General features: G+C 33.4%; 1 protein-coding gene and 1 long non-coding RNA gene across 3 annotated transcripts in view; one reads left to right on the top strand and one right to left on the bottom strand.

The window, feature by feature from the left end:
• The window catches only part of LOC125666994 (mucin-2-like), a 35,035-nt gene that overhangs the window by 3,907 nt on the left and 7,503 nt on the right, over positions 1-23,625 (top strand). For both annotated transcript variants that reach the window (XM_056150456.1, XM_056150457.1), the window contains exons 2-7: positions 2,061-2,132; positions 6,801-7,042; positions 17,594-17,833; positions 20,450-20,653; positions 21,561-21,651; positions 22,229-22,404. In XM_056150456.1, the coding sequence (XP_056006431.1) occupies positions 2,061-2,132; positions 6,801-7,042; positions 17,594-17,833; positions 20,450-20,653; positions 21,561-21,651; positions 22,229-22,404 (1,025 nt within the window). The remainder of the gene's footprint in view (positions 1-2,060; positions 2,133-6,800; positions 7,043-17,593; positions 17,834-20,449; positions 20,654-21,560; positions 21,652-22,228; positions 22,405-23,625) is intronic.
• Positions 4,313-6,508, bottom strand: LOC125666996 (uncharacterized). The gene is made up of 2 exons (XR_007366985.2): positions 6,154-6,508; positions 4,313-4,550 (listed from the first exon to the last, which is right to left on the bottom strand). It is a non-coding gene; the product is annotated as an uncharacterized LOC125666996 (long non-coding RNA).

Raw genomic sequence — 23,625 nt, 5'->3', positions numbered from 1 at the left:
TTGTGGATCTGTAGCTCTCTGATCTGTCCCAATATTGTGGATCTGTATCTCTCTGATCTGTCTCAATATTGTGGATCTGTAGCTCTCTGATCTGTCCCAATATTGTGGATATGTAGCTGTCTGATCTGTCCCAATATTGTGATCTGTAGCTCTCTCATCTGTCCCAATATTGTGGATCTCTAGCTCTCTCATATGTCCCAATATTTTCTTAGAGATATACAGTTCTGCAGATTCTGCGGGATAAATGACAGTTTAAAAGTGATTGAATATACATCCATCAGAGATATTATAGCTCATATGATTGATATGCGTACATACCGAGAAATCATTTGGAATGAACAACTTTGACATGTCAACAGTTTGACAGGTCAAGCGTTTGACAAGTCGGCAGATGAAGAAGTCGACTGTCTAACAAAGTCATAGAACTCACATTTAATAATTTATATTATCACTCATGTCAAACGATATCTGAAATCTATGATCCATATTCATAATTTGAAGCCTATAAAATGTTTTTGAATCCCACCGTAATTAAAACGCTTGGGCTTACCTTGACGTCACATCTAAATCATACCATTTGATATGTGAACAGTTTGGTTTGAACATATTCCATTGCCTAATTCAGATTTGATACATTTGATATGTGAACAGTTTGATTTGAACACATTTCATTGCCTAATTCAGATTTGATGCATTTTGTATGTGAACAGTTTGATTTGAACACGATTCATTGCCTAATTCAGATTTGATATGTGAACATTTTGATTTGAACACATTTCATTGACTAATTCAGATTTGATACATTTGATATGTGAACAGTTTGATTTGAACATATTTCATTGCCTAATTCAGATTTGATATGTGAACAGTTTGATTTCAACATATTTCATTACCTAATTCAGATTTGATATGTGAACAGTTTGATTTCAACATATTTCATTTGATATGTGAACAGTTTGATTTGAACATATTTCATTGCCTAATTCAGATTTGATATGTGAACAGTTTGATTTGAACATATTTCATTTGATATGTGAACAGTTCGATTTGAACATATTTCATTGCGTAATTCAGATTTGATATGTGAACAGTTTGATTTGAATACATTTCATTGCCTAATTCAGATTTGATGCAAGTTTGAAAAGCTTTGATGCCACCTTTAATCTGTAGAAAGCGTTTTCAAACTTTAAAAAAAAATAAAGATGGATACAGATTTTTCATGATGCCAAGTAGACATTTTTTACTTACATAATTTATTTTTGAAGTCTTTCCATTTTTTGCTCAATTGGTAACAAATCAAAATATTGACATTTAGAAGACGTGAAGCGTGGCAGATTATACCTTCATGTATCAACAAAAATGAAATTTATTTATATATCGTGCATAGCTCTTATATTTAGACGAATTTGACTCCACCTTTTTGGCACTCTGCTTTTTCCTATAATAGCTCTAGCAAGTTTATTGTTATTTTGGAATTCAAACGTTTCGGTTGAGCATCACTGAAAGACATTATTTGTCGAAATGCGCATCTGGTGCACCAGAATTGGTACCGTATAAGTTTTACATTATGACCCCTGGATCGAGGCCTCTGCTGTTGGACTGTTAGTCCCCGAGGGTCTCTACATCCCAGTAGATAAGTACTTCGTTACTAGCTTGAAAATACGGATGTATATTTAATTTCTGTGATAAAATTTAGAAATTCATTTCAAAATTAAGGATTATCTTCCTCATGCATAACTCTTATCCTTAGACGAATTTGACTCCACTTTTCTGACACTCTGTTTTTCCCTATAATAGCTCTAGCAAGTGTTTTTGTTATTTCGGATTTCAAACATTTCGGTTGAGCATCCCTGAAGAGACATTATTTGTCGAAATGCGTATCTGGTGCATCAAAATTGATACCGTATAAGTTTTACATTAACAAGATGAAAGGTGAAAATAACGAATATAGATCAATCTCATAACTCCTTTAAGCAATACAAAATATATGCAATGTGTTAAAATAAATGTTGAATCTGGTATAGATAATGTTCTCTCACATTTCTGTTATCATTCTTTAGTAACAGAACTGAATTCCAGTGAGGACACCTCCACAGCCTACACAGACGTGACCAGAACGGCCCCTCCCACAGGTAACACAACATTTACAGGTATCATCCCCGACAGAGATAACATAAAATTCACAGAAACCAACCCTCACAGGTAACACAAACTTTACAGGTATCATTCCTCCCAAGTAACACAAAATGCACAGGTATCATCCACTTCTACGTGAGAAGAAAAAAACCCTTGCTCTAGCCTTCAATTCGACATTTAAATCTATCGACGACGTTTTGTCTATTAACAATAAATTTCATTAACACGTTGATTCGATTTATCCCAGTGAACTTGAAATAAAGACACCACAGAGTCGTCCACTTCTGCTTCATACCTAGATATCTTATTGAAAGTAGACATTAACAGCAAACTGACAACTCAACTGTATGACAAATGGGATTATTTCACTTCTCCGTCGTCCACTTCCCATATTTATGTAGCAATATTCTATCATCACCTGTATATGGTCTTTATATCTCTCAACATATTTGATACGCGAGAGTTTGTTCTGCGTATGGTCAGCTTTTAAATCGAGGCAAGCTACTGACAAACATGTTGATGATACAGGGGTTTCAACAGTCTCGATTGAAGTCAGCATTTCGCAAATTCGATGGTCGTTATAACGATCTAGTTCGTCAATATAACTTACCATTGGGTCAAATGCTGTCTGGCGTATTTCATACCGATCGTTAAGTCGTTCTTGGAACACTGATTTTGAACACGGATAACTCCGTTTACCTGATCAGGATATAGGGCTCACAGTGAGTATGAGGGGTTGACAGCGGATGCTTACTCCTCCTAGGCACCTGATCCCACCTCTGGTGTGTCCAGGGGTCCGTGTTTGCCCAACTATCTATTTTGTATTACTTATTAGAGTTACGAGATTGTTCACTGTTCGTTATCGTCACCTTTCATCAAGTTCTTTTCATATTTAGCCCTGCGTATGGCATAATCGTGGACAGAATTCATTTTTGCGATAAAGTTCTGTCGCAAATTGAAAGACCTTTTAGAATAATTCATTGGAGGTTCTCATTTTCAACTACATCAACATCACCAGTAATGACATGTCCAGCCGGACTATAGTTGAAAGAAGATGAAGAACAAGAACACGTAGGTGGATTAAGTATAAGATGGGCTATATCTAGGCACTGTAACGTTTGTTTGTAATTAACAGTTTAGATGTAATAGTAGAAGTATATTTGTAGAAAATACAGGGTGTAGACTTGAACTTGAAATAAGTTGGAATATACGACTGAAGCCTTTTATGAAGAAGAATATTGCTTATGTTGACGGAATCTATTCCTTTGTTTGTAAATGTGAGCTTAAGGAACTGGCTGTATGGTTTGGAAGGAATATCATCAATGACCCGTGCTGGTTTAAAGAGCCTGTGATTAGCAACATTCATAATCATAGAGTTCAGTCTATATCCAGGTGTTGAAAAAGCCAGGTATAGACTAACTGTCGGTTCTTGAAATAACTATGTAAAAATCCCAATGGAACATGGAACAGAATAAAGTTTTGTACGAATATGATGTGGACCTAGTTATTTGTTGACGTAAGATAAAAGTGAATCAAACATGACATCATTTATTCCATGTGTGTCCTACTCTCTATTTTGTATTACTTATATGCGTTATGAGATTGATCACTGCCTGGTATCTTCATATTTCATTTTGAAGTTGCCACAAGACTTCACGTGTTTAAAGAACATTTGAAAAACTGCATTGCTAAAATCTATTTCTCAAAATGAACCAGCTTATTACGAATGAGTGTTCGATTTATAATGTGTTTCAGATTGATTGATTGTATATGGTTTAACGTCCCTCTCAAGAATTTTTCACTCATATGGAGACGTCACTATTGCTGGTGAAGGACTGCAAAATTTAGGCTTACGCTCGGCGCTTATGGCCTTTGAGCAGCGAGGGATCTTTATGGTGCCACACTTGCTATGACACGGGACATCAGCAGGACCGCCCCTTTTACTAGCCTCTTACGACAAGCAAAGGGTGTTGAGAACGTATTACTACCCAGATCCCCACGGGACTTGTGTTTCAGAAAATATTAATGAAATTGCACATTTTAAGAAACCAAAATAACAATAGATAACAAATAAACAAAAGATCCTTGTAAATGCCAACATTCACCATCTACTAGTATTTTGTTTTATTCAGTGTAACAGGACGATTCGAGGCCACAGACAAAACAAAAGACAAAATTGGTTTTATGATTCACTTCTGTATTCGTTACATTAAAGTTATACAGTATTGATGCCTGATGCCTGGTCTTGATACAGGCACAAAGTTCCTGAACACACAGTTCCGGGATACACACAGCTCCGGAACACACACACTGTTTCCAGATACACAGTTCCGGGACACACACAGGTCCGGGACGCACACAGTTCCGGGACACACACAGGTCTGGAACACAGTTTCAAAGGAATATTTTGGGACCTACACGGAAACCAAAAAATACACACATTAACTTAACAAGCCAATAATCACATGTTTCCACTTGTAGCGCTATGTTTACGCTTGAACTTAATGTTATTTAGTTAAATGAAACACACTTGATATTACATTACTTAATATCTTACAAATACTGAACATATGATCTAAACAAAAGTGAATACGGACACATGGTTACACATTACGAAAACACACATTGATGAAATAAATACACAAAGTAACACATAAAGTAATGTAACGGTCTAGTGGTTCGATCACTGGACCGTGAATTTATTTTATGCGATTACTGTTGTTGTAAATATAATTTAACAGACTCAACAGAAACAATTGTTTAATGTTGAGTATAAAAGAATATGTCGGACGATCGTTCGCGATGGACTTCAAATAATTTACTAGCAAGTAATAAAGAGATGAATTAAAGTTTACAAGGTTTATTCAACGAAATAACAAATAGAGTTTATAAATTATGGCACTGAACACAATCTAAAAAATATAGCGCAAGGCTGCAGTCGTCTATAATCCTAATAGAAATAAAATACTGTATCCCTAACAATGAATATTACAACTCACTGAAAGTCACATAAAATAGCAATAAAATTTACTTCATTCCCCCTCTTACTAAAACCTAATCATTTCTAACTTAAAATAATACCTACATCTATCTAATAAAGTAGAAAAAGTTGGAGTCCCCATGGGGACGCCCGCTCCCTCTTTTATACCCTCGTCCAACGATTTCGTTCCAACGGGAACGGATTCCGTTGGAAATCCAACCAAAATTGTGACTGGAAAATAGTTCATATATAACTAGAATTAATATTGAACTATTAATAAACTGGAAAATAACACTAGTCTAATTCAATCTAATCTAAGTAATTAATTAATTACCTCCAAAGCAATAGTTCTGGTATTAATGCCAAAATTTACTGGAGCAAGAATATTTCGTTGGCGGATCCTTAAACAGATAGGTAAAACGCCACCGGAAATGACATATGTAACGTGCGCGGTACAACGTCAAGCAAAAGAGAAAGTAGAGATACACATAACGCGAAAAATGAGATCTGCAGCCCAATACACTATTTCACAATGGTATACATGAATAAAGCAAGGTAATTCATTTGTAAAAATACGTGTAATATGGAATCCCCGTAGAAGCGAGTGTATCTTCGCTAATTTGCAGTAATTTCTATAATGGACACACGTTAATTCTAACATACGATCCTTCAAACTGCATGATGTTGATATGTACACACAAAAACGCATTATTATGAATATGCTCAATATATCACTAGAAATATCTTGTGAATATAATGTTAGATACATTCTATAGGTTATAATCTACAGAGCTGTTTTTAATAGTTTAAATCTATGTACATTACATTGTGTGCTCGCTTCAACAAAAGTAAGAAAATACTTCATGGGGAAGTACATACATGTATAAAAATACAAAAACCTCACCGTAATATATAAACGTTAGAATTTGAAGACTATAGAAAACACAAATTTGAGTAAAGTTATCCCAGGACCATAGAATTAACAAAATGTGAACAATAGAAAACAAAACATTAATATTTATAGAAAAGTTTCTCACCTCAGAAAGCCAAGTGTCTGTATAATTAAAGAAGTTTTACAAAAATTTATAACTCAAAATGTCCGAACACCAATAAAACACGAATTCCGTGCAGCATGAGTGTAGAAAAGAATGGCTAAACCCAGAACTCAGTTATATCAGACACAGGTAAACGGGGTACCATACGGGGTAAAGATATCAACTGATAGAAGAGGCCCTGGAAAGGATAACTATGCATAAAAAATTAGTACACAAGTATATGTGACATTCACACACTACAAAAAGAAAACTGAATGATTATTTTTGTTTGGGAATACTGTGGAATCATTAGAATTCGTGGTGGATCAATTATCGTGGAATTCGTGGGTACCCCTCACTCACGAATTTACATCCTCAACGAATAAAGTACCATGATTACATTCCATAGTTATTTTTGTTACAAATATATAAATCCTCGAAATTACCTCCCCATGATCCCGTAAAAATTCAGCAATCCACGAAAATTGCCCCCCCCCCCCGAATCTAAATGATTCTAAAGTATAATGATAATGATTGTATAGCGTATATATCATTCAGATAAACTAATTAGAATTCCATATTTCAAATTAAAACAACAAATCATGTACTATTCCGGTTGTTTACGTATTTCGAATGCACACGTCTTTCAGTGAATTGTACAAGTATAGCTGTCAACGTTCAACACGTGACCCCACTAGATGATTCCTATCTCTACATCGGCTCCACGGCCACAGTCAGGGTATCTGTTGTCATTCCCGTGGGATATATTGAAGAGTTGAGAATCACCCTCATCCACGATGGGGAGAATGTTGACTTCGATACTATAAAGGCAAATCATACAGGCAACATGGATTTCACCGATTCCACATCCGTGTGGAGTAGATATTACAATGTGAGTACTAAATCAAAATATAGGGCTCACGGCGGATATGAACGGTCGACAGGAAATGCTTGCTCATCCTGGGCTCCTGATACAACCTCTGGTATATCCAGGGGTCCGTGTTTGCCCACTCTCTGGTTAACATTGCTTAAAGGAGTTATGAGATTGATCACTGTTCGTTATCTTCACCTTTCATCATCAGACTCGGGGGATTTCAACATCTATCTTTTCATAATATTTAGGTGATTGAGATGTAATATACACTCATCCTCGTTTGTCTGTAATTTTCTTTTGCTCAAAACAGTTATTATAGACCGGTCATTCATATCCTTTATGTCTATGATAAACAATTATTATAGACCGGTCATTCATATCCTCTATGTCTATAATAAATATAGTACGTCTATTTCAATGACTAGGAATTTCCACAGAATTAAAAGTATAATGTAGATATAAGATTTTGAAAGTACGTGAAGGTCGGGCTTCATGAAGTATGCCAGCGTGGAGCATGGTAGTTCATAACTGTATATATGTATTTTCAAAAATGAAATGCATTTCTTAACACCACTCATATATCATGGCACTGTCACGTAACATGGCGTCATACTTTGGTCACATGGTCTTTATCAAGGGCCGCCAAGAGGCGGGCCGTTATTTGAAACTTTAAAAGCACTTATTTACGCGTCTAATATTACGCGTGGGAAAAAAATACGCGATAAATTGATATGATATATATACCAAATATTTATAACTATACGCGTGGGAGAAATTCACGTGCTTATTACGTGACCATTTTAAAGTATACATTGTACATCTAAAGATTTAAGATCAATTCTATGTAAAAATCAAAGAAATCAGATAGGGTCTGGCTACTCAATGTCACAGATTTCTTTGATTTTCACAGTATTAACTTTACTTGCACCATCTTACATAATTTCAACCCCAACACCAAATTTCTACCATCCGTTGCCATGGAAACCGACAGCAGTCTATGAGGGCTAATTGAACTGCAAAATTCAGCCCGTTTTGCCCATGTTTTGTCCTTGTGGTATATAAAAAATTTAAAAAAGACAACTAATTTTCTCCATAAATTTCGATTCCCCATAAAATTCCCTCCTTATTTATGATATCTATATCCACCTATGGTAAAGAGTGTGTTACTGACCGCAGTACCAATGTATTATAATTTGTCACTTTGCCAAAAAGTGATTTTTTGTTGGATTTCGTTGATGAATTTAGATAATTTGGAAAATACATACAGCATAACCAACTGTCATCAAAGGATTTCCATATCAAAGACTCTTAATATATAAAAAAAAGATTAATGGTGAAACGTAGTGCAATTGATCTGTAGTAGCATGAAAACTGTAGATTTGGGCATTTTGCCAAAACGGGATTTTTTGTTGGATTTCGTTGATGAATTTAGATAAATTGGAAAATACATACAGCATAATCAACTGTCATCAAAGGATGTCAATATCAAAGACTCTTAATATATATAAAAAGATTAATGGTGAAACGTAGTGCAATAGATCTATTGTAGCACGAAAACTGTAGATTTGGGCATTTTGCCAAAACGGGATTTTTTGTTGGATTTCGTTGATGAATTTAGATAATTTGGAAAATACATACAGCATAATCAACTGTCATCAAAGGATGTCCATACCAAAGACTCTTCATGTATATAAAAAGATTAATGGTGAAACGTAGTGCAATAGATCTATTGTAGCACGAAAACTGTAGATTTGGGCATTTTGCCAAAAAGGGATTTTTTGTTGGATTTCGTTGATGAATTTACATAATTTGGAAAATACATACAGCATAATCAACTGTCATCAAAGGATGTCCATATCAAAGACTCCTAATGTATATAAAAAGATTAATGGTGAAATGTAGTACAATTGATCTATTGAAGTAGAAAACTGTAGATTTGGGCATTTTGCCAAAAATTCATACTGATGACAAATAATGCAACCCACACCATTTTCAGTTAAATTGAACAATATGAGCAATTGATATTTCAAAAATAAACATGGAGAAGTTTAACATATTAATAAAAATTAGTTAAAGTGATTAAAAAAACATGTAAACATCAACTGTAATCCAGTAGTACCCCCCTCCCCAAACACCAAGTAGATTTTGCAATCATTTCCATAAACGAGTTATATTATATGTACTGTATTGCCATCTAAACTATTATCAATAACTATAAAAAGTTTTCTCAAGATATTGGGTATAGATACCAATAAATTGTTCATTGTACTGCCTTGTATTTGCTGACCTTTGACCTGGAAATCATTAGGGTCATCTACTATTCATAACCAACCAACATATGAAATATCATAATTGAACAACAGGCCCAAGATATTGGGGGGACACCATTGCATAGAGTACTAGCTACATTGCACCTAGCCATTTTTAATGATTGATTTATCGATATTTTCCACCACACTCAACAATTTTTCAGTTTTCTGGTGGTGCCCAGTGTTTTTTGGTGAAAGAGAGAACCCAGATACAATGTACCTGGGAAGAGACCACCGACCTTCTGAAAGTAAATTGGGAAACTTTCTCACTTAATACCAGCTTGAGTGGGATTCGAACCCGCGCCGACTGAGGCCGTGTCATTTTGAACGCTATGCTCCAAGGAGTCCAACCACTCGGCCACGGAGGCCCCTGCCATTTTTAATCTTTTGACCTGAAAATCAATGGGGGTCATATACTACCAGTGATCAACCCCTGTATGAAATATCACTATCAATCAAAGGGTTCTGAAGAAACTGGTCAGACATCAATTGTACAGGGTATTGTATTGCACCCGGTGACCTTTGGACCAGAAAATCAATAGGTGTCATTTTCTACTGCAGAAACTGCATGAAACTTTAAAATTTATTGAAGTTTGTTCACCAGTAATTAGTAAATTTATAATATTAACACAGAACAACTCATTTTTGCAAAGTTGTTTATTCAACAAACATGGATCACAATGTTATCCAAACAACACAATCATCTTATTTTAAAAATCATTACAATAGTGATTTTCCTTCAACTGTCCAGTAATGAATCCTTATTCAGTAGGCTCACATAAGACACCTGCAGGTTAATTTTGCAATGTTTTAGTTACATTAGTCTTCTGACACCAAAACTTGATCTTAACTAAGAATAGTTTACTGAATCAGGATGGACTTGTGTCGTGAGGTGTGTTCATTGACTGTAAAACTCGCAGGGTTTTTTTCCCCATTCTCAAGAGCTCTTCTTTGTCTTCTATATCATATAAGAGTCATGGAATGCATCTTCTGCTCTTCAAGTTCTAAAAAATGTGTTGAACAAATATTGAAAAGTACATCTTATTTTTCACATTTTCATACAGTACACACCTAATTCATTTTAATTAAACTAAATTTACATGTACAAGATCATTCATGATGCTAGAATAGTAATTTTACCACTTAATTAATTACTTAATTGATATATTATCATGCCCACCCGCCCGCCCCTCTAAAATCATCTGTGAAATAAGCATAGATTTATATATCTGGCATTAAATTATGCACTTCTGTTGACAAAAACTCGTTTGTCATTAATATATTTCTCAGAAAATAAAAATTAAAAAATAAAATCTTCCCACAGTCTGCCCCATACTTTTTGGTGACCCTGGATGATAATCTTACTAATTAAGTTGAATTGGCCTAAAGGATGTTATGTTTTGATACAGTTTGTATACATGTGTTTATGCTGTATTGAAGAACCATTAATAGTGTTAATACTCATAAATTAACAAGATGTCCACAAACCTTATTGGTTACCTGAGTATTAATCAAATTTAAAAAAATTCAAAGTATCACTATAGCTCTAAGGGCTACGAAATCCATGTTATACACTATATGACTCTTTTGGACCCACATTTACAACCCTGTGTTTTCGAAATTCACAATTTTGGTACCCCTTTCTGTTTTTCCTTCATAAGCATTCAACTTTATTTAAGGTAGTTCCACCCTCCTGTGACGTCATACGATTTTGCGGCATCAATGATTTAATAAGATTTATGCATAACATGACCATAAATTGTGTTCGAGTCTTTTTCAATAGTTATTGTAAAAAATCTTGTATAAGGATTAACCATAAAATATTTCAAACGTATATGAATAATCAATGAGCTACATTTTTCACAATGCTATACGAGTTATTTCCCCCTGATTACAGGGAGCGCGCAGCACATTGCTGTCCTCATTCGATGGTATCAAGTAAGGAATAAATAGAAAATTTGCAATTACATGTATGTGGCCCTTGTATGTTTTTGTTGCAAGCAATGTATGGTCATGATGTAACAAAGTAAGTAAATATTAACCAGTCCTCAATTTCTTTTGATCAGATTCATGATGTCCTTAGTATATCAGCAATTCTTCATTATTAATTTCTATCAATATTTTCGACAACCAAACACAACAAAACATGCGATAAGATATGCCTAAAACACATGTACGACCAACGCATATATCTACATTATCAATTTATCGTTTCGCAATGAACAACACTACTTGTTGCTAAATGTACACCAGATGCCAATAAACAAAGCATGTTAATTATCTCGAATTGTCATCTCTAGTGTAAAATTTGTGTTAAAATATTTGTTTTGCATGTGATTCAATGTTTTGAAAGTTAAATTTTGTGTACATCAACTTACAGCTCTTCTTGCACTTAAATTACTCAAATGAGCACAAAAACAACCAGCAGGCACATAACAACATTTGAACAATGGATCTGCCCCCTTTTATTATTACAAAGTTGGTTACATATAGTTCTATGTTCTATAGATAGGCTGTTCCCCCCATCTATTTTTTTTTTAAAAAGCATTGTCATGCCATCTATTTTTTTTTTTTAAAAAGCATTGTCATGAATGTTAAAAGTTAACAGATGAATAGAACTGAATGATCAACCCTTGCCACCTTCCTTCTTCAGCTTTGGATTTAAAAACAAATTTACTTGTCAAGAATTTTCAGGCAATATTATGAAGTCACCCCCCCCCCCCACCTCCTTATCACATGTATGCTTTCATTGTGCTCTTAATTCTAGGTGTCTGTTGTTTTAAAAACAGACTACTACTGAAATCCTCAGTATTAATTGCATAATTTGGACACAAATAAATGTCAAATACACTTATAACCCCCTCCCCAACTCTACAATTTGACGAAGTGTATATCTTAAAACGTTTTCTCCATAAAATTGAAGAAATCAAACCCTGGTCTAAAACAAAATTCTCAATTTTGGTATAGAGCATTTTTAATAGTACCGTCAATCCAGAGTCCTTAGATTTACAATCTATGTTAATTCCTCTTGTCCCAAAGATGTTTAAAAGAAATTTGAAAAGAATTGGAAGGGTGGTTATCAAGAAAAATACTATTAACGTCTTATGATGACTGACGCACACAAATAGCAACATGTAGGTCACTTGAGTGATTCTCAACATTGACCTAATTAGAATTAATCATTTTTACAAATGATACTGAGCTCATGCACATGTGTACATATATATGTGCGTCATTGGCAACAAAACACCTAGTCTTTTTGAGAATGCTAATTAAGTGAAGTAATAAAAAAAAATTTAGGAATTTGTGATGAAAACGTTTCAAGTCATCATGTCGCATAAAAAATGGATGGTCTCATGTGGTTATTCTAGAGAATTCAGTTTCCATGCAGGCTCTATAACCAAGAAACTAAACCCAATGTACCACATTCCCCACATCTATTAATTTGTTTTAGGATTTATAATACTGGGATTCAAATTTGAATTTCAAATTATGTATTCAATGTGTATGTATTAATGCTGAATATACCTCCTCAAAGTCAGCAACTTGGTCAACTCCATCTTTAGGTGATTTACACAGTATGATGCTCATACAATTGAAACACAGAAAAGCACACATTAATTACATAAAATAGTGGTCATGTACTTTGGCCAAAATATGTGATTATTGGATGAAAAAGTAAGAATTCAAAAGTATTTTAATATTTACAATTTACATTTAATATTTTTTTGATTTACTTCAGTTGACAGGACCTACATGTACTAAAATTTGAGGGCCCAGTTACAGGATCCAATTCAAAATTATCAATTTTTCATCATTTAATTTTTCCAAATCAAGTGTCCTAAAGTTCATAATTACAGAGATGAGAAAACTTTAAATCATAATAGTATTTGTGTGATTTTTTCTGTAGATTAGAACCATCACATATTAGTGGGGGTTACCACAGGTAAAAAAAACTTGAAGGTAGCCTGGCTCACCAATATATATGAGTTTAACAATCTTTATCTAGAATGCACACAGGACATTCACATGTTTGTTTTTATTGTAAACTTGACAGTCAGAGAGAGAGAGAGAGAGAGAGAGAGAGAGAGAGAGGTCATCACTTAGGATTACATAAATTAAACCTAGTCCTTTTGAAAATGTCCACAAGAAACATGATTTTATAAGTATTCCCCAATTTTTACAGATCCTGAACTCTGTGTAAATGTGATAGGAAACTCCCTGAGTGAATGTTAGGTAGGGGACATACTTAACTAGTATTCTATATTGTACACCCATGCAGTAAATGACAGGACTACTTACAATGTTCAGTCTACATGTATACCACTATAGCTGACTAGCCTGGTTGGCAGTATAAAATAAATTGGGGTTCTCATATGTTTACTAAAAGCCAAATTTTCTGATACATTTTATTCAGCCTTTACTTTAGAATTTGGATTCTAAATCAAATAGAATACTTACGTCAATACAAGTTCCAACACGGCAACAGGCAGGGCTTTTTCATATTTTCTCTGAATATGTCTGTCAGCCTTCAGTTGCCCTGGTCATATTTTTAGTCGAATGTGATGCAATAAAGCGTTAAATTCCACAACATTTACTTTTTCTACGAATACGTAGACGATTGGATGCTAGAGTCCGGTGACTATGGCAAAGATCAAACGGATTTGTATTCCACGAAATAAACCGGAATCCTTTAGCACAATTGAAGATAAAGATCGTGGTAGTGAATTAAGTGAACAAAGAGCATCTGATATTGATAAACTTCTGAAGAACAAATTGAATAAAAACTCAATTTCCACCTCCTGCCATACTGAAAACAAATGAAGGCTGTTCATATCTCCAATACAAGAGAGTGTTACAAAGGGCAATAGCTCTTTCTGGTGTATTTTGGTTTGTGCACCAGAGGAAACTACTGGTTTATGTGTTTATCTTTGGTTTCTCCACAGATGTGTTTCTGTACTTTTTTAAAGTAAGATTCAATATATTTTACTAGCATGTGAGTTTACACCAAATGACTGGGCAAATATATTTTATCCCTCTCTAAAAATCACATATATCAAACCCTTATACATCATAAAAATAAGTATTTCTATTGTTTTCAAGGATTAAATAAATACAAAAAAAAAATTCTAAAAGCTAAAACCTCGCTCAAAATAATTTTTACAATTGTTGTTTTTATAAACAATAGCGTTTAATTTTTTATTATTAAAAATATAACATACATGTACATATCTTGTCCAGCTGTTGTTAGAGGATCGGTTTCCATGGCAACCGTTGCTAAGTCAAACCTTTGCATGTCCTTTTTGTTTAATATCTATCATAATATTGTTACACAAAAAGTTTCATAAAAATCTGTGACATACCGTGGCCACTGAATTTTGATAATTACATAGAATCAGTTTTAAAAATTGTGTATCAGCGGGATGAAAATGTTTTCTTTGGGATTTGTTAATAAGTTATTTTGAATGTAAAAGGAATTCCTGTTTCATCTTACTATCGTTTACATTAATTATCAGTAGGAGTAATGTTATAAGTATACACCTGATCTCGCCTTTGGTGTGTCCAGGGATCCATGTTAGCCCAACTCTCTATTTTGTATTACTTATATGAGTTATGAGATTGATCACTGTTCGTTGTCTTCACCTTTCATACTGTAGATTCCTTATTTTACGCGAGTACTTATCAAATCGTGAAAAAATAAATTCGCGGAGTACTCTTTTAATAAAGTCTTTGTGCATGTATTTTAGCAATATAAAAATAAAAGCGAGAAATGTTTTTCGCGAGTGATGTTTTTACGGAAATATTCATATCATATCCGTGTCATAACCTCGCATTGGGTCAAATGCTGTCTGACGTGTTTCATACCGATTGTTAAGCCGTTCTTGGGACACTGATTTGACTGCGGATGACTCCGTTTACCTGATCAGGATATGGGGCTCACGGGGAGTGTGACCGATCAACAGGGGATGCTTACTCCTCTTAGGCACCTGATCCCACCTCTGGTGTTTCCAGTGTCCGTGTTTGCCCAACTATCTATTTTGTATTGCTTGTAGGAGTTATGATATTGATCACTGTTCGTTATCTTCACCTTGCATCTAGTGATCAGTCATCCAAATTATTACTTTATTAAACACCACTCTGATTCCACGCACAAGTACTCTGAAGTTTAAATACAAAATATGCTAGAGTTCTTCATTGACAATATCTTCGTGGTATTTCGTGATCAGGTCTTCAATCAGTCTGTTGGAATTCCCATCGGCACAAATTGTGCTCCTTTGTTAGGTGACCTATTTATGTAGCAAAATTCCATTACCATCTGCATATTGTGTTTATATATCTCAACTGATTCGATACGCAAGAGCTTGTTCTGCGTATGGTCAGTTTTTAAATCGAGGTAAGCTACTGACAAACAAGATGATACAGGGGTTTCAACAGTCTCGATTGAAGTCAGCATTTCGCAAATTCGATGGTCGTTATAACGATCTAGTTCGTCAATACAACTTTACATTGGGTTAAATGCTGTATGACGTGTTTCATACCGATTGTTTCATACCGATAGGGCTCACAGCGGGTGTGACCGGTCGACAGGGTATGCTAACTCATCCAAGGCACCTGATCCCACCTCTGGTGTGTCCACACATCCGTATTTGCTCTACTATCTATTTTGTATTGCTTATAGGAGTTATGAGATTGATCACTGTTCGTTATCTTCGCCTTTCACTTAGCGCTTTCGCGTGTAGTTCGGATATTGGAGTGTAAGAATTTTTACAAAAAGAGTACAATGTACCTGTTATGACATTGTAGTTAAGACGTCGTTATTGTGACGTCACAAAGGCAGCATACTAAATTGGCACAATTTAAAGTCAATAAGGCGCCAAAAATAAAGCAATGACTTGAAATGTAACATCCAAGTTATAATAATTAATTTACATTCAATTCAGGTTTGAATAATTTTACAAAATGGTCAACTTTTGCTTTCCGTAAGTGTTCATTATTTTCTAAATCTTTATAAAACGGAAATATTAAAAAGTTTTTATTGGCACATAAATCAAAATGTTCACTGCAGGGTGTATTCCTGATGGACGGGTCCCGTATTTGTTGTTTGTGGACTATCACACTGTCGGCTACTTTGTTTCGGTTCTGTCCTATATAGTTTTCTCCGCAGGAAGTCTAAATCATGCAATATATTAAATTTCTGGATTTGCACGACGTTTTAGTATGTATAGTAAACGTTTTGCCACTTGTAAAAGTAAATGAATCTCCTGTTTTTAAATATGGAAAGGTGCCACAATATATTTGGAAACTGTAGGTTTTTCTTTATCAGATGAAAATTTGACTTTCGTTAGTAATTTTGTTTAGGTTTGGAGGTTGACATCGACTGTAGACAATGTTTTTTAGTTCAAAGAGGTCCTATAGATTTTCGGATTCGATAGGTATGGATTTGGCCTTTTCAACAGCGGCATCTATTAAATTTATCGAATATTTCTGTCTTCATAAAAATGTTTTTCATTCCTGTAGACAATTATTCCTTCTGGTTTCATCAATGACGATTGTACAGACACGTCTCACCATGTTAAAAGGTATATTGCGTTTTACATGTGAGGGATGGCAAGAATTGAATAGAAGGTACTGGTAGGAATCCGCTTTTTGTTGTACAACTCTGTTATAACTTTCCGATCTTCTTTTATCATAAAATATATCTGCACCTATCGCAGAACTCCGGAATTCCAGAAGATTAAGAACCCAGGATGAAATAAAAAAAATTCCTCTTTTCGTAACTCACAATCCCCGTAATATGAATATGTACTATTCTGTGAAACATTGCTTCCCAATTTTACAACTACACGGCGAAAGCGCTAAGTGTAATTAATTAAATGTGGATCATGTGTACTTAGCCATCGTTGGATATATTTTTTCAACTTATTACCTATACCATGGACATTTTCTGCAATCTCTCTCTCTCTCTCTCTCTCTCTCTCTCTCTCTCTCTCTCAATATATATAAGTGGATTTGGGTGTACAAGGTGTATCATTAATTTTGGTCGATAATATTTTGGTGAACTCGTTTTAACTTATTCGTAAAGTGTATATGTGTACTGATATGATGTATTTACGCTTTCGATTTTGATAAATCTTTTGAAATCACCAAAGTAAACCAAAAATATATACCCACCAAAACAACCTGTTATATGATATATTTTGCATTTTCGACAATGTAGTCGTATATATATGATGATTTTTGTATTTCTTCTTCCTTTTAGACAAGTTTCCAAAGGTTTCACAGAGTCTGTTACAAATTTTATAACATTACCACGTCATATTCCAACAGTACTGAAAATCGGCTACTTTCTGATTTTTATGTGTATCTGCATAACGCAAAAGGTTTACAAGATGGACAAAACATAAGCATAGATGCAAAAGTTTCTTACCAGTGGAATGGAATAAATCTGATTGAATGTCCAGTCCATCCGTTCAGTTTTACCATAAAAACACTGCTTTTGGTAAGTAGTCGGATTTGGTATTTGTAACAAGATATAAACACATCGAGTTTGATTTTTTAGTAAGACATGTAATCACATCGGGATTGGTATTCATGGCAGGACATAATCGCATCGGGCCAAAATCTGAATCCCCTAAGAATACTAGTTATCCAGGTTCAACCAAGGATGTTTTTTTTTATCTTTAAAATAAAAAAAAATAAATATTTATTCGGTATATACATACATACAAACATACATACATAAATACCAAGGATAACCCATGAAAGCTGGAAAGCTTATTTCCAATAGGGTCCTTTTTTATGCACGGATGTTTGCGCTGGGGGGTCATTTATCTTTTATCTAAAATATTCATTTCATAATGCAAACACACATCATAACAATCATAATGCTTATCATACATCAGAAAGATCAGAAAAATTCATTTTTTTTTCATATCATTTAATGCATACATAATAATAATAGTGATGCATTTCAAAATACATATCATGCATAAGAAAATTGTAATGTACATACATCATATTAATCATAGTGTATTTCATATATACATCAAAATAAAATCATCAGAAAAACAAAATCACAAAAATTCATTTCGTAATGCATAAATTATACATTACAACAATCATAGAAATTATGAAATTTCATTTCATGATGCATATCAAAGATTCATTTCACAATGCCTATCTATCAGAATATATTCATTTCAAAATTACAAACAGTTTCCTGCATTCTTTTAAAAATCGTGTCTGTTCTTGCCAATATTGGCAACTACCATATTCTGAATAAGAATTGCATATTTAAGTTTATGTAGATCTTGCTCCAACATTTTCTCCTTCTGTAGTCTACATTTCATTTTATATTTATATATAGCAAAACTTATAAAGGATGCAGGGTTATTCAAAAGGGATTTTTTTTTTCCGCTGATTTCATTATAGTATCCGTGTACAATAGTTTTCCATGTAATTTCAAACTTCAAAAAGGATCTAATTTTCTCCCAAATATGTTTAACAATTTTGCATTCAAACAAAAGATGTTTTATGTCTTCATCTACATTGCATTTTTCACACAATGGAAACACGTCTTTGTTCCATTTGCTTACATATACATTATTGTTCAAAGTACCATTTAGTAGTTTATAGTTAAATTCTGATATTGTTTTTTCATACTTTTTTTTTTTTAATTTTTGCGATATAGACATTTTTCCAACTAGAATAACTGATATGAAAACATTTTTTCCATCTATTTTCATACAATGGTTTTTGAAACTTCATATTTATAAACACCGAGTAGTAAAAATTTACTTTTAACATTTTAGCTGATTTTACAACATCATTCCTAAACAACAAAATGTACATCAGGTTTTATATTAATGTATTTTGAATAATTACAGTCAAAATTTTCTTTATAGATTTTAATTGCCTTTTTAAGCAAAATATATTCACAAAAAATGTTATTTCTCTTTCTCAATTTATCTGCAAAGTACATTATAGCATGCATTTCGCCATGTTCATCAAAAATATATTTGATATATAAAATTCCACTCTGTATCCAATTTTCAAACACAATGTTTTTTATTCATATTGAAAGAGTCTGTTGCTCCAGAGAAACTGACTAAGGAGCTCGTCTCTCTTTAGAGTTTTTATGTCCAGTGGCTTTTTGGATTTATTAAAAGCTGAAAATATATTTCCGTAGAAAGGGGGGAGTTTTAACATTTTGAAAAAAAATTGAATCTAAAAAGTTATTTTCAGACGTTTTTAAAACATCAAAAATAGAGATATTATATTGCTGCAAAATATTATTGAGCGTTCTATGTGTCACACTTTCTACATCTAATATTCTACTTATCCATGATGATTTGGCAGCATAAAATTTACTCTCGATATCAATTATACCAATACCACCTTGCTCAATTTTGTCTATAAGTGTATTTATTTTAATTCTGTCTCGTTTATACCAAATAAAGTTAAATATTAGCTTTGAAACATTTTTGAAAAATTCATCTTTAAGATTTTTTTAAATAAAAGCATTATATAGTATTTCAGAGATTGCCAGTGTATTAATTATTGTGCATTTTCCAAATATTGTAAGATTCCACCTTTTCCAAACACTTAGTATTTTTCTAACTTCACTAGTTTGCTTGTCCAATTCTTTTCATAACATTCAATTTCATCATGTCTCAGGTAAATACCAAGTGATTTTATGCAGTTTCTTGTAATTTTTACACCATGAATATACGAGTCATTTGAATACAAATATATGTATGAGATTGTTAATAAGCACTCTGAGGTTTTTTTTTAAAGTTTAGTTTAGGTCCTGCGACATTACTAAAGTCGGCAATTGTCTGCAGTATTTTTTTCAAAGAGTCTGTGTCCTTTAACATGTTAGTACAATCATCTGCATGTTGAGCAATTTTAATATCGTTATTGTCATTAAATGTAGTATCTTTTTGTAATGGAAGTCCTTTTATATCGTTGACATGTATTATTTGTATAGCTAATAATATATTTATGATACGTACTTTCTCCTTCATATGTAATCTCTTGTGTGTATCTTATCGTCATTAACAATGAAATGTTTGTGCTTGGAATTGTCAAAATATGCAGGGTTTTTTCTCTCCAGAAAATGAATAAGACGGCTTCCTTTTCCATGGTGGCACCAAAGACATCTGAACTCCCTTCTGGAATCAACCTACTTAATAAAATTACGTTTAGGGCGTGGGTTCCAGATTATAATCCTTCGATTAAAGTTCTTCTGCAAAGACACACCGACTCTCTTTGGATTGCATACTTGCGAGTGCCCAGCGTTGGATTGTCATATAGGACAGTAAGTATAAACTAAAGATTAGCCTTTATCTAATAGGTAATTACTACATCACCATGATTTATTTGAGTTCAATGCAGGCAATGTGATAACCTCGGTTCCAAGTCATACTATACATCATCTGTTATCTCACTCTGTTAACATTTAGCGGTGTATAACCAATAGTTATCGGAAAGAGAAGTACTGGTATCAATATTATCAGGGGAATGATTGTAGCTGAGCAAACATTGGTCTAGCTTATCTACGGTTTCGTGGCTACTATTGCTTTTCATTGGCAACCCTCAGTCACCATTTTTTTTCATGTATATGTATACAGACATAGATTCCTTAGTGACGAACAGATTCTTTTTCAGAATTACATGTAGAGGCCACAGTTTGGCAAAGATTAGGGATTCGGAAATTTCAAAGATAAAATGCACATACTTTCAAAGTTTGATTCAGTATTTACGCATGAGATGGACGAGGAAAGTTTGTCACAAAGCATTTTTTGTGCAAACCACTGCGATGTACATGCTTTTTGTAATATAGCATGAAAGGTGAAGATATCTTCACCTTTTCTTTTGAAAGTGTCCGCATCACGTAAGTCAAGGGCAGATACACAACAAGATCCATTGAATCGTTCTAGATTTTAAGTACCAACAGTCATTGTATTGAAATGCTATAAAAATTGTCAAGTATGGAATAAAACGTAGATGTCACCGGAAACGCTTCAGTCTCGGGATCGGGGGTCAAAAGACAGGACAACAATTGTATGTCAATGGATTCAATACTAACGGTACAGCTGCTTTTATCCTACAAACAATACAGAATTTGTATTACTGTGCGTATTATCTCTTTCTTTGGTTTAAATCATGAAATATGATTAGCTTTATTTACATGTATATTGTGCTTCAAACGTAACTAATTTTAGGGCTACGGAGATATCCGATTGCTTAAAGTTTCAAGTTGTGGTGCTAACACCTCGTTGTTGATAGAATTCCCCTCACACTGGGTGAACAGAGGTAAGATATGGGATATTTAAAAATATTAACATATTCCCTCGCACAACATACAACTATGGATCATGGCATTACATTTTCACGACTGGTTCATGCATATTTGAAAAAAAATAATTTCTACATTTTTGTCTAATTTACATCACATTTTGCAAGCTGAATAAAATTTTACCAAAGATTAGCTACAGCATTGTTTGAAGTTAAAAAGTTAAATGTTAAGAATATTCACGATCTGAAATGTAAATGTGAATTTTGACTTCACAATACATACTTTTATGAATTGTGTAAATATACTGCGCTGAATAACATGCACCTCTGGCATATATTAGAATGTATCTTTATAAAATTATATTGTACTTTTTATACCACTATTAGTGATTTGAGTGAAATGCATCACCTTCGTCTCAAACATGAATTCAATAATTGAAAATGTCTATGATTAATTATGTTTTGCTACATGTAAAATAAGATATACGGTCCAGCAATCGCACAGGATAAGTTATTTTCTATATTTTTCAGTGATGCACATCAGTTTACATATATGATTCTTGACTTCATAACCTAACGATTTGACCTGTTTTAGGTTACTACAAAGATTCAAAAACAACGGCCTATGACAAAATAGAATTCGAGGCCGGTATTATGATGACAAAGTCAGCTGATTTGGATTCAGAACAAACTGTCCGCATAAGCATTCTATTGGATGATGTTGAAGTGTGGAACTCGACAGTTTCCCTCAAAGTCAACTCTACAGTAAATGTATGAATTATTTTATATGATCGATAGGTTTCAATGATCTTCTTGAGAGTTTTAATGAGAATGCAGTATGCTTCTCTGTCTACATTCTGAATTAACTGTCAATTTCTAAAGGAGAAAAAAGTATTGCTGTTTTATTACAAGGGAATGCTACATTACTCATCTCTGTTCAATGATTGAAATACAACACTTCTTTATTACGTCATTTATCAATGTTTATTATCACATAACCCGATGTTATTAAACAGTTACAATATGTAATTTAAATATGACATTACCTAATGTTATAAAACAATTACAATGTGTTATTTACATACCACATAACCTGATGTTATTAAGGTAGTGATTGCATGGGTGATTGAAAATTAATGAATCTATGATTATTATTTTTATTTATTGATCTTTTTTTTGATTTTTTTTTTTACATATCTTGTAGTTGACAGTATCTGCAACTCATTATGAAAGTATCATATATGGTTTTCACGGGAATTGTGACGTTATGGTTGTCATAGTAACCCCTCTTTTCGACTTTCTGTAATAAATTGTACAGGTGTTTCAGATGGTGTTTAAAAATGATACAAAAAAATAAGTGATACAAATTTTATATCAAATTGAAGTTAAAGCCTTAATTAATATATGATTTGTGTTAATATGTCCATTTATTTTCATATGAAGTAGAAGTAGGGCTGCTTAGGAGCAATTTCGCAATTTTTAGAAGGCAATTTATTCACCAGAGCAGACATATTTTCACCCCCTGAGAAATAAATGACAAATAATTGTTTTTATTTTTAAATATGTTTTAACATATGTTGGTAGGAATTTTTCCTGAAAGTATCAATATTGGTCTTTATGTTTACTATTGTGCTATACATGTAGTTACTCATTCCCCTTCCTTACATCAATGCTACAGGCAATGATTACAATAAATATGCATCTTGCATGTATTTATTTTAACTTATCTTAAAACTATTAAAATGTTTTTATGTTTATTATTGAATTTATTCCACATAGAATGATAGTACTTTTGCTATGTTTTTATTGCTTTCTGTTTGAAATTACTTGTATATTCATGGTCTGGAAGTGTATATTAAAAACGCGGGAAATATAACCCATCCCATGTAAACTGTGCATTGTGACGTCGATACCTGCAACATTTTTTAAATTATTATTATTCTCCTTTCAAACCAAGCGATTATCAAACAACAAACTTTCTTACTTTTAATA

Source organism: Ostrea edulis, chromosome 9 (assembly GCF_947568905.1).
Source record: "Ostrea edulis chromosome 9, xbOstEdul1.1, whole genome shotgun sequence".
NCBI classification, from domain to species: domain Eukaryota; kingdom Metazoa; phylum Mollusca; class Bivalvia; order Ostreida; family Ostreidae; genus Ostrea; species Ostrea edulis.
This window is presented reverse-complemented; position numbering and strand designations above follow the sequence as displayed.